Consider the following 26,111-nt stretch of genomic DNA (forward strand, 5'->3'; position numbering starts at 1 on the left):
TTAGGTGGTACTATTAGGACAATAATTTAAAAAAAAAAAAAAAAAATTCCTTCCCTCAGATTTATTGGCTTTTTGTTTCCAGAGAAGATGTTCCCTTTATATTTTAATATCTATCTGCTTGAGGGCCTCTTCTGATTCTTTTTTCAGTTTCTAGGATCATTCTGAAACAATTCATAAAACTAAAGGAGGCTCTTAGGTACAATTTTAATGGTCTAATTTGTTTTCAAACTCAGGGAAAAAGAAAACCCAACTTTATTACTAATGACATAAAAGCAAGGTAGTAATAAAAAGAGTGATTTTTGTTATAAAAGGAAAATAATTCCCTCTAGGCTTCTTTCACTAGATTATGTATAGCGTATATTTTAAAGATATCTAATGGCAAGGATGTTATTAATTTTCTTTATAATTAAAATATGGCTGATGACAAAGGGATATGCAGTGGAGTCCACTTCTGTCTGCCCACATTTCTCAGTGGAGCAGTCCTGTTCCCTAGTGGGGTGGTGGACTGCTCTTCGGGAAAGAGCATGATTTGGGAAATAACAGAAGAATTATAAAGGAAGAAGTAAGCAGCTGGGTCTCAATTTGTGGTTCTTTTTGAGTAAAAATGAGTATAGGATTCTTTGATATCTGCTTGAATAAGCCATCTCCTCTGTCTCCTTGGGGCTGGAGTCCCTAACGCCATCCCAACTTTGATGTAGGCAGTATTTGGATTTTAGAGGCTCAGTGACTAGAATTGTTTTAAAGAAAGAAATAAGCAGCAGCTGAAGAGAAGCTGTTAGCCAGGACATTCGCATTTCAAATATGTTGAGGATAGATTAAGATGTTGGTTGATGTTGGCAGCCAAGCTTGGTTGACTTGTTATCAAACAGGAACCATTCCAAGCTGCAAGAAGGGGTTTGCTTTATTCACTGTCTGGTTCTTGTCCATGTGGGATGATAAGGGGTCCAGGGACTAGAGATAAGTACTGTATTTTGGATGGGTCTGGAGGCAGTAAGGAACAGATTTTTCTTCTGAGTTGGAGATGGCAAGCTCCGATGTCATGAGACAACCCCATGTGGGCACAAAACAGTCTCTGTCCTTGCTCCACCCTCTACTAACAAGGCATTTTTCACTCCCTGTCCTAAGCTCTTTGTGATAGTTGCTGTTGGCCAGCAGCAGCATGTCATCGCATTAGTGACTGCATGGTGAAAAGGAAAAAAAATTATTTCCAGCACTGTATATTAGCAGCAAATAATAATCTTGTAGACCTTGGGATAGTAAGTGCTGCTTAAATGCCAGACATTTTTAGTCGCTTTTTATTATGGTAGGAAATTAACAACATTAAAGTTGAGCAGGGCTTGTACTGGCATTTATCATCTGTTTTTTCTCAGTCACTTCTAGTCCATCCTGCTCTCAGCTTACAGATCTGCCACTCTAAATCCCTTTAAATCCCTCATTAAGAAGTTCCTCTTCCAGGAAGGCCAGTGGGGCTAACCTTCTTCAGGAAAAACACATTTGTTAATTAAAAGAACATTGATAATCTAAAAGATAGAGTCAAACCATGGATCGCTTGATTTATGTTTCTTGTTTGTTAGAGGTGGGTAAAACGTGTGTAAAACACATTTGGTTCGAAAGAGCCCTTCACTACAGCTGTACTGTGGGCCTGATTCTCCTTTGGGCAAAGTTTCACCAGCTTTAATTTGGAAGTAAAGTGCCCATTATTTAATTACCCTCAATTAATACACAATCTAAACATAATTCATATCCTTGTGATTGTTGCAGGTACTCTAAGGCCTTTTTTTTACTATTGAAAATTTTCACACCAGACTAGATTGTACTTGAAAGCATTAGGGGTTCTATGTAAAAAAAAAATGCCCATATTTGTACCTGAAGAAGGTTGTGTGTTTGCAAGTGAGCTCACCTGTATCTTGTTATTTGTCATTTATTATTTCCTCACTAAAAATGTTGTGGTCGCCCAGTGATGAACATGAAATGTGCCATTGTGGCTGGAGGATGCTGTGCCACCTGTCCTGCCTCATCCACTTCTGGAATTGAAGCACTTGCAAATAACCTGCTTAGAAATGAGCATACATGACAGTTTGGCTGAAATACTTGTTACTATCAAATGTGCTACCAGAAATGAGGAGCTAGTCAGGAACAGTGAGGATGAATTAAGATAAAGGGCTAAGTGTACCCAGAGTAATTCACCACCACAGGCTGTCTGATGGATTGGGCTCTGTTGAACTAGACTCTGCTTTGCTTTGTACATGCCAGCAAGGGGTCAGCAGTGAGCACTCCTTAAAGGCTGGCATCTGAGGCTAGGAAAGGATGTTTGCTTAGCAAATAATAACAACAACAAAAAATTCCAGTTGTTTCCCATTATCGCTCTGCTGGTGGTTACTGCCTTGCAAATCTGTAGTAAAAAAGAGTTTGCGTGAATGTCTGTTCCTCTGGAAGCCTCTGACGGTGAGCGTGGGAGAGGCTGTTTTCTCGGAAGAGCTGGACTGAGAAAGAAAGGGGAGTGGTTGGTTGAAGTGGTGGTCCCCATGTTCACATGTGTAGGAGAACACAGGAGGGAGGCCTGACCCCACCGAGCGGAGTTTTGAGTTTCATTGTAGGGCATGAGGGTTTCATAGCGCAGCGCCCTTCCTCTGCAAAGCAAGGGAGCATGTGTCAGCTCAGTGCCTATCCTCACTGGGAAAGTAGAAGCACCTAAACATGACATGAAAACAAGGTAACAGTCTGTGGTTCTAGCAGAAGTTAAAATCTTGGCTTGATGTCAAAAGGCATATGAACACTGCACATTTCTTTGGTTTCCTGGGGAATTTGACCTCAAGTTACTGCTGTCTGAGTGGTATCAAGGAGGATATTGCTGTTTTAGAGAGGCTACACACTCTGAATCACACTTTGCAGCCTGGGTGCCTCTGGATCAGCACAATTATGATCTGCCTTTGCTCATAGCAACCTGTAACCTAAATATTGGATTCCTCATTATAACAGCTGTTAATGTTAAGCTAACTTGGACATGACTGTGCTCCTTTGTCTCTGCCAACAGGGGTGCAGTGGTTGCATTATTTCTGTAGGTGGGCAGATTCCCAATAACTTGGCAGTGCCACTACACCAGAGTGGAGTGAAGATCCTTGGCACAAATCCTTTGCAGATTGACCGGGCAGAAGATCGCTCCATATTCTCAGCTGTTCTGGATGAGCTGCATGTGGCCCAGGCTCCCTGGAAGGCAGTCAGCACGCTGGTAAGCTGGGATGTGCATCTGGGAAACGATGAAGCAGCTGGGGGTTGTTATGGACATCTGCTTAGGGGCGACTGACTTACTGATAGATTTCAAGATTCCAAAGACATTTGACAGTTTTTTACTGCCAGTGTTGAAGAATTTTTGATCCCTGTAAAGTGATGCTATAGCATCACTGGGAGTGGGATGGAAACTGGAAGGGAAGTGTCTTTAAATCACCTTTACACAACATGGGGTATATACCCAGCAGAAGTTAGCACCACTGTCAGGCTACTCTAGTTTATCCTGTTGGCCTTGAAAACTATTCTAGCAGGTGGAGATTGCAAAGGGATAGAGATGTGTCAGCACTGCTCTTTTTTCCTGGTGAAGCTCTATGGACAGGGAAGGTCTGAAGATGACAACTCTGGAACCACAAGTCATGTATTACATTCAGCCTAGGCTATAGTCCTCAACTTCCCCCCCTCCCTCTCAGTCTTAATGGCTAGTAAAGTGCAAATGCAGTTAGAGTTGAAATTTTGGTATGACTTTAAAATATTTTCTTGTTCACAGCATGTTTTTCCTCCCTTTCTTTAGAGAGATGCAGTTGAATTTGCAAGCTCTGTGAGTTACCCATGTTTGCTGAGGCCTTCCTATGTTCTGAGGTAAGGCTCAACCATCAGAGCTCATCCAGTTGGGGGTATGAGCTACAAAAGCCTCTTTGAGACAAGGGAGAATAATTTCAGTGGACGTGGAAAATGCTATGCTAGGTGCATGTGGCATAAAGCTGCCCATCTTAACAGGTGGGACAGATGCTCAAACCAATAAAGGAAGCCAATGGATCCCTTATGTCCATCAGGCACAGATCAAAGGTAGAACAAAATCATAAGAATGTCTGTTTAGCTGCATTACCTTTTACATATCTCAAGGCCAAAACCACGAACTATCTGGGATATTCTTTAAGGTTCCCGAGACTACTACCTGTGCAATTAAGCCAGAAGATTGTTTGCCACTGGCAAAAACAGGAGGGAACATGCTGAGGCCATTTATTGGGGTTGGCATCTGTTTTCAGAAAATGACAGTGCATCTTTTGAATTCAGCTTCTTATTTGCCAGGCTTCTCTGCTTACAGGCATGTTTTATGTCCCTACACTGCGGCAGCTGCTTCTCTTTAAATAGACATTGTATAGAGCCACACATTTCCAACAGCTAGACTTTTTGAAGAAGTTACACCAGCACATACACACAGCAAATTCACGTTCTGAATGATCACTCTTCTCTGCGAGGAGTTTCCTCATAGCTGGATGACTAGGCACAGAGAGGCAGTTTTCTGGGCATAGTTTACAAGTGAAAATAAATTGGAGACAGGATCCTTTTCATGTGAAAAAGAGACATATCAAAATGAAGAGGCACAACATTCATTTTCAGGGGAGAAAAAAAAACCCTTCTTATTTAAAAAGAAGAAAAGGAGAAGGATTTCTTATATGTTAAACCCTCAAGGAAATACCCTTTAGAAAAGACTGCTGAATGTGACTTTTCTATCCAGTTTCTGAAGCTTGCAGTGGGGTTGTGAAGCAAAGTTTAAAAACCAGCACTCAGATCAGGAGTATAAGTTAGAAACTGCTCCTGATGTAATGCTCCAGATTTTTAGGGAACACTTCTTTTAGCCTATTGTTTCCATCCGTATTAAATTCAGTATAGGCCCTTTCCATGTAAGTATTTGCTAAAGGGTGTTTGTGCAGGTTAGGGGGACTTCAGGGAGAAAGATGACACTGGAGGATGTAAAACTTGAAATAGAAAGTGAAAAGCGCTAGCACAGCACACTGTCTGGCCTCTATTTGCAGAACAGCAGCAAGTCCACAGCTAGACTTCTTCATCCTTTGAACAGATACAGCCTTTAATATTTGCCAGTTGCCCTGGAAAACTAAATGCATTTCCCCACCAGTTATGTACTGTATGCATCAGCTCACATCCTCAGTGGTGCAACTGTCATAGGTCAATGAATTTAACTGAACTCTATTGATTTACATCAGCTGAAGAGGTAGTCCAGTAAGTATAATCACCTAGGTACTTGTGTCTATTTATCTTAGGCTGAAGTGACAGATTTTGTGGGGTAGATCCTTCTTCCACTTTTCTCCACAGTCTCTGTGGCCTTGCCCACAAAAGCAAGGGGGAAGCTGAACATCAATGGTAGAAGTGACCAATGTAACATCTTTTTTAAAAGATTACTGTCTTTAAAAGGGACCTGAATCACTGACTCTCAACCCTATGTTCTCCCAAATCCCCCTCTCTGGTATTACTGACAGCTACATTTCAAAGTAGCTTTCAGATACAGTGTCTGTATCTGCTGTGCCCCTCCCTTAAGGACTGTCATTAGGGGAGGGGCGTAGTGAAATGGCCAGCAAAGAACAGCCCATTTTCATCTGCACTTACACTGTCCAAACCATCACCGGTGGCCTGTGCATTCCTCGCTTCATCTGTCACTGGTGAGCAATTGGGCTAAAGCGAGCAAAGCATCTGTTTTGTCCCGAGCTCACAGCTAACCTGCACATACAGTGAAAGTCTGGGTCCTTAGCAGGGCTATCTGGCTGACGAGCCATCTCTTCCAGCTTAGGGGGAGGTTTAAAGGCTTGGGTCAGAAAGCGAATCTGGCAGCAGTGCTAAGGCTACATGACCGTGGTTCTTTGATTCTTCATTATGGTTCTGAAGGTCACCTATCTTCTCTGGAAAGTATAATGGAAGTTCCTTAGGTACCAGCTCTGCCTTTCTTTCAGTCAAGAGTGGAGCAAGTGGCTTGAGTCAGGAGCTTGTTTGGCTAGTCTGTCATATAAAGGTAGTTGGCAACCCTGTGCTGTGGTGTCTAACACTGATATCTCCCTTGAAGTCATGAGGGAAGCTGACCTGTTTTCTTTTCCTTGCTGTTCTCACAGTGGGTCTGCAATGAATGTAGTATTCACTGAAGAGGAAATGAAGAAGTTCTTAGCAGAAGCCACCAGAGTCTCTCAGGTACCAGTCTTTGCGCTTCTACTGCTTTTTCTTTTTGTGTTTGTTTTTGTGATTGCTGTATTTGTTTCACCTCTACTGTGTTTTCCATCTCTTTGTTTCTGTATTGTGTCTTTCTCACTCTTTCCCTTCCTTGTTTGGGGAGGAGCCAGTGAAATTAGAGTTTGACTCCTCAGTTTGCTCCGTAACAGGCAGACCATGGGAGCCTGTGCAGGCATCCTTACTGATACCACTGGGATGCGGGGATGGCAGTTAGCTGTTGTACCCAGGCATCTGTTTCTGACCAGTTAATTATACAAATAGGTGTAGGCTAGTGGGCTGGGACCCTTCCTACCCCTTCCAAGCTTGCTAGTAGCCAGTTACGTCAACCAGCATAGAACTGATAGCATCTTTCACTCAATTTCTATTTTACCTGGCTTTTTTGAACAACTTAAACCTTCATCCTGGCATCTTCTCTCTGACCAATGACTTCCCCCCTCCTCCTCCTTTTAAATGCAGGAACATTTGCAAGATTTTGCTATGATATTTAACTCTCCAAATCATGTACTGAGTTCCATTTTCCTCTGATACAAAAGCAGGACTGTTGCCTGCTTACTCTTAATCCAGTGGGATTATTGATCTGCAGAGTATGTAATGCAGAAGATGAAAACTCTGGTTTCCATTTTAAATGTTTTTCAAAAGCTAATTTGGGGATTTTTTACAGTGTCTTTTTTCTAGCAAAGGGAAGGATTTGGTCTACTATGTTAAAATTTAGAAAAGAAAAATATGAGCAGTTTCCCGAAGACATGAATGCTTCAGAACATAGTAAACAACTCAAAGCCTGAATTTCTTCTATACCTTCTATCAGTGTTATTCTACAAGGGATGTTCGGAGAGATGAGGATATAGGAGGAGGAGAAAGTTAAATGATCAAGGTTGAATGAAGAACATACAGAATTCGAAGTCTGACCTTTCAACAGTCTGAGTTTGGTCTCGCCTTTTGGTCTGTTTTCTTCTGAGGGTGTTTTCCCCTTTTTTTGAATGATCACTGTTCAGAACAATACTGTAGCACCATAAACACTACTGTCGCAGGGATCTTGGAGTTAAAAATAAATAAGTCAAAAAGAAACTCCCTGAAAACACAACTGTCTGTGGAAGCCAGACACATTACCGCTTACTCAGAGGAATTCTTAGGTGGTTAAAGCTTGAACAAGAACAAAACCATGTGGTTTTTAAGTGTATGGGGCAAATAATGGAAGTTTAGTGTTTCAGCAAGAAAAGATGGAATGAAAGGGAGATACCTTGCAAAGTAATAATATCCTGAAGGACAGTTTAGTGTGGAGGGAAGCAGACACTTATTATCATCTTTGAACAACTTTAAAGGGATTTTTGAAAGCGGGAGAGTACCACTGTTACTTCCATCAGAAGGAATTATATAACTAATTCTCAAAAGACTACAGGGTCAACCTGTGGTAGAAACCAGATTCTTAGCAGTGCTCAGCCTCCCAAAACACCTAGCTTCTCTCTGTACTTCATCTTAAGTACCCTGCTTTGTTTTTCCCCACACACTCACAGAAGCAGACCAGGCAGCAGCCCTAAGCCACGTTCACTTTCTCATGCCACTGGATGTCTTTATGATGGCAACGGATACCCTATAGGAGGCTGAAGCCCAGGGAAGTGACCCTTGGTCAGCTTAACTTGTCACAGCTTGATTGACTTGAATTGGGCAATGTTGTTCTTCATTTCTGAGAGGTCTCATCCCTGGTACAGGAGGCCCTGCTGGGAGCTGAAGTTGTAGAATCTTGGCAATATGTGATGTATTCCTAGGGGGAAGAGTGGATGTTCCCATGGGATCCTTATGATGTCCAGTTCTGCTACACAAATAAGGCACTGACGCTTCCTGCAAACATGACCAGTTGCACACCATGAGTCTTTGGGTACTCTGGCCCTGATCCTGCAGAGACTTACGCTAGATTTACTTGCTAAATTTTTGCTAGTGTAGTCAGACTGCCAAGGGAAAACTTTCTTCATCCAGTATTTTATACTGACAAAAGCCATAGTGTAGTTGAAGCTAAGCTAGCTAAAAGCAAACCAGAACAAAAGTACTGTATTCTGCTTCTAAATTAGGGAGGCGTTTTTAGTCTCGTCAAGGCTTTGTGGCTTGTGAGTGGTTCCACAGAAGCTAGCAATATTAGTTGTGAGTATACAACTGAACATGAGCATCTTTGTGGGACACAGGCTTCATTTTTCTGGTTACAAAGCCTTACCTAGTTCTGCTCCATCCAACAGAGCATCTCCAGATAAAGTGCCTGACCAGTGTTGTTCTGTTGTTTTAGCTACTTTGCTGTTATGGTTTTGCGTCATTATGGCATTTATGTTGTCAAAAATGTTCAAAACTTCTTGTGCGAGTTGAGACTGATTGGAGTAAACAAGGTTGTGTGCACATATAAAATCTTCTGGTGAAAAACTGCAGCAAGGCAGAAAGTTACAGGACACAAGTTGCTAAATTTATGAAACAGTGTAGGCTGCAGCATTGTCCTTTGCCTGTGAATTTACCCTTGCACTGATAAATGTAAGGAATTGTGTCTTGTAACTTTTGGAGTTGCTTTATATTTTTTCAAGGGGAGCCTTTTGAGCATGCACAGACTGTCATTTATTCCATTTTATTCTCTAATAAATAACAGGCAGTTAATGGTGGATGGGACAGGTAAAATGTTGAGATATAAAGCTGGCCTGGAAGAATGTGGATTAGATTTTTAACCGTCTGTTGGAGCAGGTGGCTGGAAGGAGAAAGCATTAGAGAAGAGTGGGAAGTGTGTGCTAGCATCTCAGAGATAGGCAGGAAGAAGAGGAAGGAAAACCATGTATACCAGGGAATGTATTGAGAGTCAAGGACAAACTGTTCCTGGCCAGCTATAATTAGTGGCAACTTCTCCCTGGGAGACTTAGGAAACCAAGCACAGAAATGAGAAAGGAATGACCAGTTGCCTAAAATAGATGACTCTTTAAAATAGCAAACAGCCACTATGCCAAGTCATTAAGTATGCCAAGAATCAATTACTCTGTGAAGCAGTATGCCCAGTGAGGCGGCTGGGAGGCTTAGAGGAAGGAAGAATTGAAGATCTTGGAGGTAAGGAATGTCTTTGGGAGACAGGATCAGAGGTCACTGGATCCATGCATGTGTCCCACTATCTTCTTTCTACCATGGTCTCACCAAAAAGCTCTTTGTGGTTTTGCCCCAAATTTCCCTGTAATGGTGACATTATGGAGGAATCAAACTAATGCATCAGTGGCTTTGGAGAAATCATGCCAAGTTTCCCCCCATTATTCCTTTGCAAAGTTCACTTATCTGTGGAAATAAGGATATTAATAGATTGGTCTTGTGGGATTCTGCTTCCAGAGCTTTTCCAGTGGTGAATAGTGGAGCGCTTGGATGATCCCCAAATACTGTCAAATAAAAACTTTCTTCTTTTGTCTTGTCTTGATGACAGGATCACCCTGTGGTACTCACTAAATTTATTGAAGATGCCCGTGAGGTGGAAATGGATGCTGTAGCCAACGCAGGAAGAGTAAGAACTTTGCTTTTCTTTAATACTAAACTTTTTTTCAGGATCGGAGATCTGCAAGAATGTGTGGTTTGAATGATTTACTATACAGCCATGGATTCGTGCTGAGAAGAGTAAAGAAACAGGAAAAGATGAATTCATCTTAGGTTCAAAACCATCGTGCTTGAAAAGCTCAACATACCTTATTGTATACAGCTAAATAGTTATTTTTTTAAGCATTGCTTAACCATGTGAATGAATCCTTTAGAATATAATTTTTACTGGATTCGCAAATCACTGGCTTCACAAATTACTTTCATCAGAATTGTATCAGCATGTGTTATAATATTACCACAGTTGTTTTATTATTACAACTTCACTTTGCGTTTCATTACTAATCAAAGACAGTTCTCAGAAAAAAATCACAAACTTCTCATTTAACAGAAGTATTCTGTTTTCAATCTTCATTTTTAACCAGCAGACGATCACTTTTTCAGTATCGAGGTAGTGCGCCTTGATGCAATTAATTCAATTTAAATCCTTAGGCCTGAATTTCCTCTGCTTGCTTTTCTGCATGATTAAAACACCACAAAAGAGTGGAGGAAAAAAAAATATACAAATTATGTTAGTCCATACTTGTTTCTATTGGGGAATGACAACTTTTTTGTGTTTGTGACAAGCAGAACTTAGAGAGCTGGTTTGAAGCCTAATTAGCTTTTACCTTCTGAGTCAATGTGTGTTAGAGAGAAGAAGGAAGCCTTAGGATCTCCAGACTGTGGTAGGTTTTATCATGTTTGCAGTTTGCTTAACCATGATATGAAAGACACTAACATGATCCCCTTGTTCATATGCCTTGTGTCTGCTTCAGGCCTATTCTCCCCAACATCTTGGGTGATTCCCTTTTTTCCCCCCTGTCTGTATCCTCTTTTGGATACATCTCTGTTCAGGAGACTGTGCTGGGCTGTACTTAGCAGAGGGCATGGAGGTGGGCGGACGGTTCATGAGAGGGGGTGAGGTGACTAACAGCTCTCTTGTTACTGTATGCAGGTTATCTCACATGCTATTTCAGAGCATGTGGAGGATGCAGGCGTTCACTCTGGAGATGCCACCCTCATGTTACCCACACAGACTATTAGCCAGGGAGCCTTGGAGAAGGTAGGTGTTGCACTAGCACTGAAAAGAGAAAAGAAAATAAGAATTTGAATCTGCTTTCCCCCTTTGCTTGGGAGAGCTCAATCACCAATGGAGAAATCAAATCACCATTGTTTTTTTAAGGCCAGTGTGATGTGTGCAAATGTAGGATGTTTTTGTGCCCCCTATGATTGGCTATACTACACATAGGATCATCTGAACTGTATCCCATTAATTTAAGCAGTAGATATACACACTTTCAGACCCATTGCATTTTTTTGTTTCATTGGTTTAGGACCAGCAACCATAGCAGTAGAGGAGTGTCTAATCCATACCTATGCCACAGTTCACTTTCCACTTCCTCTTCTCCAATAATCCTTAAATGATTAGATCAGGTGTGTGACTTTCTAGCTGCCTGCCTTTTCTGGAAAGGATATCAGGATGAATGAATCTCACCTAAACTTGACTTTTTCCCCTTTCGAGAATAAACCTAGTGATACAGAGTTAGTTGTCAAAATGCATTTTCTAAATGAAGTGTGCCATGCCCTGTGATATCATCCTGGAAAGGATTTGCTTGGAAGCTAACAAGAGCTGTAATGCAATGGTCTGTGCTCCAACTCTACAGGAATGCCCAAGGCCTTGTTTGTGAATATAGTTATCTCCTGGAGCAAAGCTATTAAAACACTTGTACTGAAATGGCATGTGATTTCTTGACAAACCTAGAAAATAAAACCATAGTGTTTTCTCCCAATTTGTTTCAGAGTATTTCTTCTGACACACCTCCCACTGATTTGTGATGGGACAGGCATGTTGGTGAAAGACTCTTGGTACACTTTTAAAACCGAGTAGATAATCTCAAATGGCAAAACATCATTATTCATTATTTCACCAAGAAAGGTATAAAGGCTCCAGCGTGCAGTGTAGGAATTGCTACAGACAGGGCAGGCTTTTATTCTCTCTCTTTCTCCCTCTTTCCCTTGCTTTCTCACACACACACGAAGCTGTGTTTTTACTTCTGCCCTCAAATGGCACTTCGGGCTCTAGATTACCAGGCAAATTAAACATGTTTGCTTCTGAAAGATAATGCTATTGCCAAAATGAGGGCATAGAGAAAAAAATATTTTAGGGCAGAGAGATGTGACACTTAAAGGAATCCACATGTGAGGTGATTTATTGCCATGATGCTGTCTATTCTGTGGGACTGACTTATTTATTTATAAAATATATATACATTTTTACTTTTTTTTTTTTTGGTAGGTAAAAGCTGCTACAAAAAAGATTGCAAATGCCTTTGCCATCTCTGGTCCATTCAATATTCAGTTTTTGGTGCGAGGCAACGATGTTCTGGTAAGAGTTCTTGTGACTGTTGGAGGAAGTTAGGCTCTGCTCTGGATAGTTAGGCGCATGGTTCCTGCAGCCCCTGTCATGGAAACTCTGTGGCAGGGGGAGCTGTGGGTTTCTAACCTGCCTTGTCTGACAATGTGTGGCTCACCTGTGCCACCCATAGCTCACGCAGCTCTCCTTGTCTGCGTGGGAAAGAGAACCCTCCTTTGCTTACACAGTGCAGCCACTGAGAGTGAAGTGAGCCTGGTTGCATTGTCTGTCAGCAATGGCTCTGTTTTGTTGTGGACTGTTGTCCTTCCCAAAATTATCAGTTTTGAATATGATGGACAGCACTGGGACCTGCACCTCAGCCTATGAACTGAAGATCTCTGATATCCTCTCTCATCTTTAGCTGTTTTGATCATTAAAATAAGCCTCCCAAGCCATTGGAAAGAAAGGAAGACAATTTAAATGTTTAAGTCTTTAATATAAGCCATTAAGATGGTTGTCTAGTAGCTATCAGTAATGGAAGTACAGCAGATGTCTGACCCTTTATGGGTAACAGTAGGCTTTCTGTTGCTAATGGAAGAAGGTCAGAGGAATGTAAGCAGAGTATGACTGAGGGAAATGGTGAATGGAAAGAACCTGACGTGGTGTAGAAGAGATGCATTATTGGTGAAAGATCCCGTTTGGGCTATTAGTTGGGAAAAATCTACTTAACTGTTCTTCACCTTTCGTCTGTTTCACACACACTTATTCAGAAACTCCACAGAGGGACAGAAGGGAGTTTTCCCTTCCTTGCTTTCCCTCAGCTGTGCTTGCCTTTTCTCTGGATAACCCTTCTTTTCCATTCTGTCTTAACTTACCTATTCTTGTCCCCCTTCACTCCCACTTCATTCTCTCTTACAGCAATTCTTGTTTTGCTATTGATCTCCATGATGCGCTTCTCAGCAGGATGCAGAACTTCTTTGTTTCTTGCTTGGGTCACTGAATGACTTCCGCATGTAGATGAGGAAAGTTGATAAGGATAGCCCAGCCATTCACGAAGTGCCATTACCATGGAAAAAGAACAAGGAGGACTTCTAAAGGTTGTACCTAATGCCTGTGCTCAAGTTTCCACGGCTCTTGCACATTAACTTAGGGTATAGTACAACATGTTTTCCGAAGTTCTAATCTTAGACAATAGAGATGAAACTCAGTTGCAGAACACCGGACTCCTTGTATCTCAGGCTGGCCACTACCCATCCCTCATTGCTGTTTGTAATATTGAACACAATTTCTGTGCCTCTTATTTGGCAGTCTGAAGAGCATCTCTGCCAATAGGAGTAAGGACTGTTTTCCAGAAACATGAATCAATCTATTTCTTCAATGCACAGTGCCTGACCCTGGTATTTCTCCTTTTTAATCCCATCAGGTGATAGAGTGCAACTTGCGGGCTTCACGCTCCTTCCCTTTTGTATCGAAGACTCTGGGTGTGGACTTCATCGATGTGGCCACAAAAGTGATGACTGGAAAAGACGTTAATGAGTCATCCCTCCCCACACTGGAGCATCCCATTATTCCCTCCAAATACGTTGGGATTAAGGTATGGTTTCTAAAAGAACACCAAAAAACCCACAACAGAGCTAGCACCTAGCACATTAATAGGCAATTAGTACTTTAATGCCCAGAGAGGACAATTTACACATTGGCCAAAGGCCAAACTGACCTTTTGCAGTTTCTGTTAAGGTAATGTAAGTTGGGAATTTTAGAGAAAAATCAAAGGAAAATTATCCAGTGATTATTAACAAAATCAATCTCCCTTTATTTCTTACTTCTAATCTACTCTGAATCATGTTTATGAACTGCATAATAAATATGCACTTGCAGAACTGAACACTGAAGTTCAGGCTATTTCATAATACTATCTATATGTGGACATGTACAAATTTGTGTTTTGAGTGCCCCCCAGATTTTATCTTCAGGATTTGGGACATGGGCTGTGGAATGCGTGGAATCTCTTTATATGCACCACCAGTTAAAATGGGGGTGAAAGTCTTGGATCCTTGGATTTCAGTGGGGCCGAGATTTTACTTTTCATAATTACTAAGCTTATATAGCACCCAAGATACTGAAGTATACTGTAGATATTTTTGAATGCTTAGTGGAAGAAAAAAAATTAATTGGAGTTCCTAATCATAAAAATCTAGAACAGCAGTGCAGAAAATACAATGGATAATGAGAATTGTTTATACAGAAACTTTCAAGCTTTAATAGCTTCCATATCAAGTGAAAATTGAGGAAACGGAAAACACCTAACATCTTTCTACTAATAAAATGTTCAGACTTATTAAAATGCAAGCCAAATCTGTGGCCCAAGCCAGCTCAGGTCATTGGCAAGACAGTCAGTCTAGAATCATAGAATCATAGAATCATAGAATCATTGAGGTTGAAGTAGCTTTACGTTTTATTTTGATGCCACAGATAGGTATTATCTGAAATTCTAATCTGAGACTTTTTTATTTTTGGGAGTCTTACTTATTTTTATAAATTTCTATTATTTAGACCTGGGGCTTTTGCACTGTTGTTAGCTAAACTGTCAAGAGTTTCATCTCTCCTGGGAATGTTGGCTACAGAGTGGAAAGCCCAGCTATATTCTTCAAAACTTCACTACAAAGCCTTTTATACTACTAGTGTTCTGTGTGGATTTGTCAAATATAAAACCCTGCTAATACCTTTGGAAATGCTAAACTTTGGAAAATATTCCAGTTAAACCTGGTTCTCGTTATTCATGCGTCATATTTTCTGTCCTCTTACATTTTTAGTGCTAGGAATATTTGCATGAAAATGGGATTTTGTTTCTCCAGCAGTTCTTAAATGCTCTGAAAAGAGAATATGAAACTCTTTTTTCTTCTTTCTCAATGTAGCTGCTCCTTTGTGGATTCGGAGTCCCGCCGTTTTAGCTTTAGTGACTGAAATACTGTCTGCCATGTTTGCTTGCGGAGTGACGCAAGTATCATGGCCTGACTAAGATTAAATCCTGGGTAGAGCATGGCTGACTAAGTTTTAAATAGGATTTATTTGCAGTACTAGAGCCTGCTCCTGCTGATGCATTTTCATGTTCATTGAAGACAAAAGTTAGGGAGCTGGTGGATGGCTTTTGTTACCTTTCAAGACAATATGTGCATTAAAAATAATTCACCTTGAATGCCATATCTCAGCTTGGGACTGTGGAGTTGGCCACTGTAAAAATTTTCTCTTTATTTACGGAAGAAGCAAAACTGATCGAAAAGTCACCAAGACACACGACATTTATTGAGAAACCTTTTGCAACGAATTTCTGCTGTCAGATTTTAGTTGGTCACTGTTAGGTGTCGTGAAACAGCAGCTGTCTTGTCTGCAGCGTTACCCTCAGAGACTTCCAAGAAGAGAATTATGTCTTTGGATTTAAAAATAGATTCTTTTTTAAGCAGCAAGGACACTGTCTTTATGCAAATGCCACTAGTAGTTTAAGATGGAGAGAAGCCCTATAGAAAATTATTCCTTAGGAGAAAATTTTTGATTTGTTCCACGTTTTCCACCTGTGGTCATTGACTCTCTAGCAGAGAGTTTCTTTCTCTCCCCCTTTTTCTTTTTTCTTTTTTTTTTTTTTAAAAGGTCAAATTAGACAAGAGAACTCAGAGACCACAGTGTCCTAAGTTCTCATATAATGATGATGATCAGGGTTTTTCATAAAAAAGATTAAAAAAAATTAGGGGTGTGTATTTGGAGAGGAAAGGGAAAATCTGAAAATTATTAGCAAAGTTTCATCTGGTTTACACCAGAAGAGTGTGTTCTTGTGAAATGGTTTGATTCCTGCAAATGAAAAATTTCTGTTGGAGAACAGTTTTCTCAGAAAAAACAACTGGCTTCAGGTAGTCTCTCCTTGTTTCATGAATTAGATGCTTCACAGCCTTTCTGTTTTAAAATATGTCTTAAAAACGATAGTGGTAGTGGGCTACCACAGATTAGAAATTTGCCATCAGAATGTGAGCAGAACTGCAAGAGTTAGAAGGATGATTTATTGGTGAAATATGTGTTTATTTGTTCCAGTCTGTCATAAGATGCTGGGGGAACGCATTTGCCAAGTATTCCTTTGCTCATCAGCCTTGACCAGTGCTTTTTTTGGATTAATTCATGTCTGTCTCTTTCTGTCACTTCCAAGTGTAGCTGGATTTTTTTTTTTTTTTTTTAATGATCCATTAAATTTTGATTCTCTTTCTCCCTCCCACCCTCTTTCTTTCACCAGGCCCCAATGTTCTCCTGGTCCCGGCTGAGAGATGCTGACCCTGTTCTCCGATGTGAAATGGCCTCTACTGGGGAGGTATCTTTTAGATTTGCTTTTTTTTTTTTTTTTTTAAAAAAAACCAAGTCACCTTTAAACATCATGAATCTTTGAAAGTGATCTTATTACTGCCTGAATCATGACGGCATCTGTAGCCTCTTCAGAAAATTGAAAACATCTTTCTTATCTGTAAAAACACATTGTCCTGGAAAAGCCAGTTTATTCAGCCACTGGATGTCCCTCTTTACCTGCATGTCAGCTCCCTGAATTGGACCTGGTTGGTGTGGCAGCCTGAAATGAGTTTATCTGAGAGCTGTCAGGTTCTGGGAGGTTCTCGGTGTGTCAGTCCGTTTTATGAATCACCTGCTTCTAGACAGACAAGCGCTTACAGCTTTCAAAACCCCCCATCGACACATGCCAGAATAGCAATATCAAGACTCCAGGTCATGAGTGTTTGGTCTTGGAACATGCTAGTTACTTAAAGGCAACAAAGATGTGTGGTGATATTTTTGTTGTTGCCTGGTAACCATCAAGGCATGTCCCACGGTGCAAAAGGTGAGAGAGAATGAATAAAATGTGATGGCTGCAGTACTGACTGTTGGTAGGGTGAGGGGGAGACCGGGCTACTTTACCCACTCTTTCTACAGCAGGGCTGTGAGGTACTTCCAAAATGTGTTTCTGGTGTACGCATGGCACATCGTAAAGGCACAAAGCTGTTCCTCTTCCTGCATAGGCTCAGCACTGATGGGAGCCCTCGCATCTCAAGGGGTACACGTTTCCATCTACATCATTTGAAGAGATACTAACTCAGCTAGAACAGAGGTGTGTTTATGAGCTATTGCTGAGCTGTCAATAGCTTCTGTAGATATACCCAAGCTATCTTTAAACTTGCTTGCTCTGTTACTTCTAGAAAAGAGTTGTGGTGGCAAGAGACTTATTCTGGGCTAGAAGGCCCACTTGGGAAGTGATTAAATACTGAGGCAATTAGATTAGGCTTAACTCTGCTCTACCGTAGCTAGGCAGGTGGCAGAGCCTGGGCTGCTTCATTTGATATGCGCTTGGGTATGTCTCATGTCTACATGAGCTGTTTTCATTAGGAAAGACTTATCATTTTAGTATGAAAAAGCACTATACCCAGATACATGGCAAGAACAGCCTTAGGTCTCCTACATCTCTCCAGAATTACTTTATTTTGCTCTTTATAATGTGTGGAAAACAGTATTGCAGAAGATTTCATTTCAATGTAGTTAATGGGCAGAAAAAAGCCAAGTGACTTCCATGACTTCCTTATTTTCAGAACAAAATTGACTACATAGACACCCCCTCCCCCCAAAAAAAAAAGGAATAAAATTGTAACTAAGGGCAAGAATTATTTTTCTGAACTTTATATGGAGTTGGAGATTACCTTGGTCATAAGGGAGGGATTATTAACTTTTATGAGTTGGAAAGATCCATATTCACAAATGCCATAAAATGTGACAGTTATGAAGGTCTTTCTTATGAGTGAAGTAAGGATAATAACTTGCTTCGGGTAAAATGCTCAATTATTCCTCAAAGACATTTTTCACACACACAGCTTGATTTGGGCTTGAATTTGTCAGATCTATCTGGCAGAGATGTATTTTGCTGGGAGTAGTGGTTCCCACAACAGTAGAAGACACAGTGCTGGGAGTCCCTTTGAGTGTTGTGGGTGTTTTGACCATGCCATAATGATAAACCTCTCCCAGCAGGCTGGAAACCCCTAGTCCGAGCCTCCAAGGCAGGGGACTGTCCACCACCCTAGAAAGTCCAGGACATACGTAACCCCTCAGCCAGATACGCTGTAGAACAGACTGAACACTCAAGGATGAGTTTTTAGAGAAAAGCTGAGATTTTGTCTCTTCCCTTGCGGGATTTTTGTTTGTTTGGTTGTTCTTTTTTTACTTCAGAAGATCTGGCAAATCATCATTTGTTCTTCTTCTTACATGAAATACTGGTTTTTGCTCACCATGGTAACAGTGAGACCATGAATGTAAGGGCTCACTCTGTGATGGGAAGGACTATAAGAGGAAAATGGGAGAGCAATTCTCAATCAGCACCTTTATCCCATCTGTATGTGTGTGTAGATTTGTTATTTCAAAGAGAAAAATCTGTGACAGTTTCTGCTTCTGACTGTTTTTCAACAGGTGTGGAGTTGTCCAGAAAAGGTGAGGTTTTTTTTTTTTTCTTTTTTAACTTTCACAAAAGGTCATGGATTCTTCTTTTTGTCATCAGAATTCCAAATTTTGATAAGGAACACAGTTTAGTTCTACAGAAGATCATTACTGTATGACAACCTGTAAGCAACTGAGCTCCACAGGCAGTTCTGAATGATGGAGTCTCCTAAATGATTTTTATCGATTTCTTTATCAAGTTTTTGTTTATATAAAATAATTATTATGAATTGGCATGATTGCTTTGTTATTTTTCTAAGTACATACTAACATTTTACTTGAATTTCATACGTCTGTGGGCTTTTAATGGAGAAGCATCTTTATATACCGTGGTTTATCTTCACAAGAAATGCCAGAAGTACACAACAGCACAAACACTGTCTTAACCCAGTTTGCAGTGTACACACAGAGAAACATGCCTGCATGCAGAACACTCACTGGTATTTAAGCATTATATAACGTTAAACAATTTGCAGTACACTCACAAACACTGGAGCAGAGGCTATGTACAGCATTCCCATAACTCAGCAGAATCAATTGTTGTTACTCCTTGGTGTGCTGTTTGAAACTGAAACGTTGCTTATTCTTTCGTTATTGCTTCATTAAAATTATGAGACTTGTCTGCAATGATTTTCTGATCCACCCCCCCCGCCTGCAGACTCGATGCAAAAGCAGTCTGATTCTGCGTGAAGAAGTCAAAAGAGCCTATTTAAAAATTTCATTCCTGTTTCTTTTTAAAGCAATGGTTTTGGGTTGTTTTTGTTTTTTCCCCTCATGCCACCTTCTTTGTGCCTTTTCCCAGGTCGCATGCTTCGGGGAGGATGTGTACTCTGCCTTCCAGAAAGCTATGCTTGCCACAGGGTTTACGTTTCCTAAGGAAGGAATTTTGATTGGAATCCAGGTGAGTCCTAAAAATCAAAGCTGAGAAAGGACTGACACAGAGGAACTCAGTAACTGTTGCCTTGTTTTTATTCATGTGTCTTTATGGCTTAAATGTGTTTCTCTGCAATCCATCTTGAAGTGCACTAAGACGGTGAGGAACAAACGCCATGGAGAGATCTTTACTGGATTCCGTGGGGCTGGCCTGTTTTTTTCCCCGTCTGGCTTCTGAGAGTTTCTGCTGGGAGCTGCAGAATTTTGCTGGGGGCAAACCCCCAGGATTGCTGCAAGCAGCAGCCTGGGATCAGAGAGTTAGAAGCCACCTTCCTGCGGGAAACAAAGGCCATAGATGATCAGTTCAGAGAAACGTCCCAGCTAGAACTCAGAGCCTGCTCCTTGCTCCCACCCAAATGGGAGCCCTGGGGATGCTACTTTCCAATCCTGACATGTAAACTCCCTTCATCTGTACATTGCCTCTTGCCCTTTTGAAACCAGTTCCCCTCCCCTTCCCCCCCAAAAAAACCAGTGAGACAGTTTCCATACTGCAAAGCTGGACCTGCTAAGCTTTCCCCATGGATGCATAGATTTCATTCCAGGCAGAGCTGTAGCGTCATCTGACAATGTAGTAAACATGATGTTGTTAGGGTGTTGTGGGGCTAGTTGTTGGTGTAACACTCAGGCAATGAGACCTCCGGTGGTCTCATTGGCACCGCAACATTCCTCTCCTCATTGGAGTCACGATGGGAATATACTTTAGTACAGTGGGGTGAGGGATTAAAGGACAACAGTCTTCACCCTGTAACCTGCTTTCCTGGCTGCCTAGAGGCATGGCTGCTATTATTCCTTTCCCTGTTTGATGATGGCACATGGCCAGTATTGTTCCCTACCATGCAGTTCCTATCAGCTAGGAGTAAGTAGCTCAGAAAGGAAGAACCAATGCTACATTTATGTAGGAATGTTTCTGGTTTCTGTATCTTGCCAGAGCTCTCTCCTCTTAGGGACTGCCTCTCAGACACACATTCTACAGGTCCAGTGATTCCATACCAGACTAGAACTTGAACTTTAGGATTTCATCTCTTGCTGTCAGCATCCCTCAAAGTTACTGTCTGTGACAGAAAGTTTAAATGGTATCATTATGGGAATGTTCTCCAGGGCAATGGCTTCTGCAAACAGCCTTTACGTGAGGGAGTTCCCAATAGGTTTGCCTTAGGAACAGCCCTGCACCATTCACAGTTCTGTATCAGTAAGGAGGATGTGCGTTTCAGGATGAAAAGGTATCTAGGCAAAAGAGCAAACAGTGTTGGTTCTTTATCACAGGATAGTTACCAACTGCAGGAGGTGCTGAAGTCAGATATACTTGTAAACTTTGAGATGTGTGTATGTTCCTCAAAAAAATTCATACACTTCCACTGCAACGAGAACATTCTTGGGCCCCATAAAGATAACTGATTGCCTCCTGCCATTTCCCCGCCATGCTTGTAATAAGCTTATGCCCTACATAGAATCATAGAATCATAGAATCATAGAATCATAGAATCATAGAATCATAGAATCATTGAGGTTGGAAAAGCCCTCTAAAATCATCGATCCCACCCGTCAACCCAACACCACCATGCCCACTGAACCATGTCCCTAAGCGCCTCATCTACTCGCCTTTTAAATACCTCCAGGGATGGGGACTCCCCCACTCCCCTGGGCAGCCTGTTCCAATGTTTCACCACTCTTTCAGTAAAGAAATTTTTCCTTATATCCAATCTAAACCTCCAATAAAACAAAAAAAATAGAATAGATGAATTTTCCTGTTAGACAACTTGGGTGTGAAAAACGTGTTAGGCTGTCTGTGCCAGCAGAGGATGTGAAGGAAGTGTGTGAAAAGTGGCCAGAAAGGAATATGACTTCTGCTAATACAGATTACCGCTTAGTCCTTAAATATACACATATATACACACATCTATGGATTGAAGCTGTTGCTCTAAGTTACCTCAAATTAGCAGAAAAGTCTTTACTTGCTACCTAGATGAAGTTTAAAACTTCAGTATGAAACTCTGGGCAGTTGGTACTGTATGTCTACTGTATATCTAATCACTGCAGATTTTAAAACAGCATTTAAAAAAGGGGAAAAGAAAAGCCAGGAGAAAAAAAACGGAGAGAGCCCAGTGTTTAAAATTTAAGCCTATTTTCCCGATAGCAGCTAAAAGGGAACAGGCAGCAAAGAGCAATTTTAGCTATAGAAAGCATTTATGTACGTTCTGTGTCAGTATCTGTTAAACTGAGCCAAATGTTCTTTGTGCAAAGGTCTTAGGAAAAAAAAAGAAGGGGGAAAAAAAAAGATAAAACAACCACAAAAGCTCAACCCCCCGAACGTTTTAAAAGTAACAAGATTCTGTCCTTTTTAATGAGTGGTTTACGGTTCATTTTCTTGCAAAAGAAACCTGAAAACAACAGATCAATCGCTTAAAGGTCTCTCTTCATCTCAGCATATTTCTTATATAATTAAACTCCAAAACAAGAAGTGTAAAGTTAATGCTGAGAACCACGTATTGCTCCCTCTCCACTCTTGGATTTTGTCACCTACCTACTTTTCAATGGTCTATTTCGAAATCTGCCAGGTCTGCAGGCAGAGAGGGGAAATAAAGCCTTGTAAGAAGGGAAGGCTGAAATCCTGACTTAGATGTGATGTGTAGACCAAGTGCTCTTTCCTGAGTATTACAGGCTGGAGGAAAGGGGAGCCCTTCACTGCAGAAACAAGAGGCACAAGGATCGAGGCACAAGGTGGGCTGTGAACACGAGCAGTATTGTTCTCATTTTAATCCCAAACATGAGGTCATGTACCTCAAACTGGCAAAGTTGTCAGTGTATTCTCAGAGGGGAAATAACAGGCTCAGAAGGACAGATACCAGGTCACCTCTCTCCATGATCACCTAATGTTTAAATGTCATTGCTGTGAGGGGGTGGAGGCCCCTCCCTGGGCAGAGGCCCCTGGCTTTCAAACTGCGGGATGGTTTCTGCAGGCTGTTCTGGTGCACTCGGGGCTGATTCTTGTCAGGAGCACGTACACCAGCCCACTTGGTTGTCTCTAAGGAAGGTGCTATGTTTCATCTGCGGTGGATGGTGAACTCAAAACATACCCAGCTTTCGGAGGCTTCATTGCTTCGTGATTAGCCACTTGCTCTGACTTTTAGACTGGACTTTTGGGTCTTGCAAAAAGAGAAATAAGAAGCTAAATGGTGGCAAGTTCTGCTTCCCTGAAAAGTGTCTAGGCTCAACATATTTAGGTTATTTGGTATACTGCACCTTTATGTCATTGCTATTAATTATGTTGTGGTGAGAGGAGGCTGCCTTCTTGAGGCTGAAAGTCAAATAGATGTAGTTAACAATAGTAGAGAGGGAGATCTTAGTTTCCTTGCAAATTTTTCACTCAGGGGTATTTTGCAAATCAGGAGTCAAATGGCTGTGCTGCAAGCTGCAGTCCAAACAGGTCCCAATATGCCCAGGTAATGAACCCAGCCTTGCAGAGGGACTTCCATGTTGGTGTACTTAGGTTGCAGTTCCAGCAGTAATCCTACTAGGGCCTCACAGAAATGTTGCTAACAAAGTGATCATCCTCAAGGTCAAACAGGCAAGCACTCCTTGACATCTGCAGGACAGCACAAGGCAGGTTGGGCAGCCAGCCAGGACCACGAGCCCGCTGGATTGTCCTTCAGTTGTGAGCACTCTCTGACATTGCACAGGTTGAGGTTCCCCAGGATTTTAAAGGCCTGATGCTCTCCCAGGGTAAACGGAGTATGGCTTTCTTGTTAGACAAATGAATCTCTGCCAGTTTATACAGGCTGATAATCTGACCTCTTTTCTTTTCACAATTCAGAGAAATCTATGATGCTGAAACCCTGAGTCTGCCATTAAATAATTTATATTTTATGCAAGAAGAGTCGAAAAGCTCATTTTATTTTCTTTCCTGATTGGGCTATTCAGTGATATCTCTGGGATGGAGTGCATCTGTCTTACATCTGTGCTGGTGACCACGAGATGCAGAAAGCATTGAAGGACTATTTTATTTTTAAATCCCAGCACTCCAAGTCTGTTGTTTCTGCCTTGGTTCCTTACGTACCAGAATTTTTGCATGCTCTACAGTGGATTTGGATACAGAATTCAAGATTATCACAGGAGATGAGCTGGCTCCATTTTGAGATGGATCTTAGTGAGAAGTGGTGTAGCTGTATTGAATTAACTGAGGATTGTAGCCCTTTACAAATAGCAAGGCATGCTAGCAAACATGAGAGAGAGGTTGTAAGAAATAGAACTTTTCCAATAAAGGAAAAAGAATACAATTCTCCTACAATAAATATCTTCCACTAAATAAATCTGCTTGTACTTTTCACCTTAAGTAACTAATGGTTTCTTACAGAGGTTCTTTCAGCCAGCTTGTAAATCTGAGGCTGCTCCAATGCAAGCTGACAGCTGTAATTTCTTTTCATGGAGAGGCTGTTTTATGTGTCACAAGTGTTCAGTACATGTTTGATAGAAGTTTGTAATACTGTTGTGAAAGCCAACCCCCCTGTCCAGAAGGCAGAACCGTTCTCTCTGACTGGGAAGCTGCCAACCCTGTCACATTGTATATTTATATTTCCTGTTAGTGTACAGAATGAGATGGCTTTCAGAATGAGGTTCTTTTCAGAGTGCTCAGAAAAAAACAAACCTGTTGACTCTTTTTCTTCACAGGAAATCATTCACCCTTCAGAATATTGCGCTCTCACCCATAAAAGTTAAGCCATCAGTAGCTCCAGCAGGGAGAGGGGAGCTTGCAATAATCTTACTTGCAAATGGACAGACCAGGGTAAGGTTAAAAGTGAGGTTTGGCCTGCCTTGGCGCAGTGAGAAGGGCATGTGTTGCATCTGATCTTTGCATTGCTGTACCATCCAGAAGAAAGTTATGCTGGGATCAAACTTTCACTTACCTGTTGCTCTAAAATGGCTTGTTCAAGTGCAGATGTCTAGAGGAGGTCATCCTATCTTTATTTCTTCTAAATTATGTTGGATCTATGTGTGCTTTATGAGAGAGTCTTTCAAAGGTGCCCTAAGTACCTGGGCATTCAGGTCCTCATGGGAATAGGGTGTCCCAGTCTCCTGAAGGGCTTTTGTGTTCTCCATTTCCATATGCCCATGGGAGTTAGAAATGAACTCACACATACACAGGCTTTTCTTCATGTGAATTTGCAGAGCATCCAAAGGCAGCCCAAAGCCTGTCCATATTTGTTATTTGCCAGAAGAGAAGGCCAAATGTTTGAGCAATGATTGAAAAGATGTTTAATTAAGAGCAGGGGAGACACTAGTTGGTGTATTTGAGAAGGCAACTGCCCAGATGTTTAATATGCAGTAGTAAATAATCTGTAGGTGCAGTCAAACTTAGTATGCGAACACTTACCCTGGTGGGGTAACAAAATGTGTCTTCACCAGGAGTGACTTGCGCTTCAGGATCCAGACAGTTTTCTTGGAATGGCACTGTACGTGCACATTCAGACATGTCTGCCCACACACACAAACACACTCTCAGCACAGAAAGGTGTATTTGCCTCTTAGCACAGTCTGGAGGAGCCCCGTGTTGCCCAACAAAACACTGTTTCTAAATCCTAGCATCGATGCTGTATCTAATAAATTTCCTTTTTCAGAAGTCATTCCGCCCCAGATTCCTCAGTGTAGCAGAACTACTGCATGAGGAAGGTTTCAAGGTAGGTGGTTTCAGTTATTTAAAGCTAGAGTTTTCAAAATCTGAAATGTACTCAGCCTGCTACAGGAATGAAGAACTTTAGAGTTTATTTGGATACAGAAAAAAAAGGAAGTTTTCAAAGTACAAAAGGTATTTTTAGCTGAGTGATCCATAAAGTCAGCAGGAATCACCCAACTAAAAGTTTTCATGATTGTTTAATTGAACAAACAGGACTGAGTCATGAGGGCAAGAACAACCCTGGCTCTGCTATCAGCCTGCAGCCAGGATGTGACATTGTAAACTCCTCTAAGTTCTCCAAGAAACAAAAAAACCAGCAGGATGCCATGTACAACAGGAGGGGAGGAAGGGGAAACCTTTTATATGGAGAAGGTCTTTACAGTGCTTCATCTTCAGTGATATTCACAAGCTGTGGACATGACATATGAAATTTTGTGGTGTTTACATCCCTCTTGTAACTCTTCTGCATCATTTTGCATCCATATCCCTACTGAAAGGTAGCTAACAACACGGCCACAGAAGATTGGTGAGACTTTTTAGTATTAAGTATTTAAGTACTATTTTCATAGAATCATAGAATAGTTTGGGTTGGAAGGGACCTTTAAAGGTCATCTAGTCCAACTCCCCTGCCGTGGGCAGGGACATCTTCAACTAGATCTGGTTGCTCAGAGCCCCGTCCAGCCTGACCTGGAATGTTTCCAGGGATGGGGCATCCACCACCTCCCTGGGCAACCTGTGCCAGTGTTTCACCACCCTCAGCATAAAAAATGTCTTCCTTCTATCTCGGCTCAATCTACCCCCCTTTAGTTTAAAGCCATTCCCCCTTGTCCTGTC

General features: G+C 41.4%; 1 protein-coding gene across 1 annotated transcript in view; it reads left to right on the top strand.

Moving 5' to 3' along the window:
* Positions 1-26,111, top strand: part of CPS1 (carbamoyl-phosphate synthase 1) — a 100,533-nt gene that overhangs the window by 68,984 nt on the left and 5,438 nt on the right. Inside the window, exons 26-35 of the mRNA XM_009281077.1 lie at positions 3,035-3,229; positions 3,800-3,867; positions 6,132-6,207; positions 9,674-9,751; positions 10,775-10,882; positions 12,116-12,205; positions 13,596-13,766; positions 16,449-16,523; positions 19,479-19,577; positions 25,222-25,281. Coding sequence (XP_009279352.1) covers positions 3,035-3,229; positions 3,800-3,867; positions 6,132-6,207; positions 9,674-9,751; positions 10,775-10,882; positions 12,116-12,205; positions 13,596-13,766; positions 16,449-16,523; positions 19,479-19,577; positions 25,222-25,281 — 1,020 coding nt within the window. The remainder of the gene's footprint in view (positions 1-3,034; positions 3,230-3,799; positions 3,868-6,131; positions 6,208-9,673; positions 9,752-10,774; positions 10,883-12,115; positions 12,206-13,595; positions 13,767-16,448; positions 16,524-19,478; positions 19,578-25,221; positions 25,282-26,111) is intronic.

This window comes from Aptenodytes forsteri, unplaced genomic scaffold, assembly GCF_000699145.1.
Source record: "Aptenodytes forsteri isolate BGI_AS27 unplaced genomic scaffold, ASM69914v1 Scaffold340, whole genome shotgun sequence".
In the NCBI taxonomy this organism is placed as follows: domain Eukaryota; kingdom Metazoa; phylum Chordata; class Aves; order Sphenisciformes; family Spheniscidae; genus Aptenodytes; species Aptenodytes forsteri.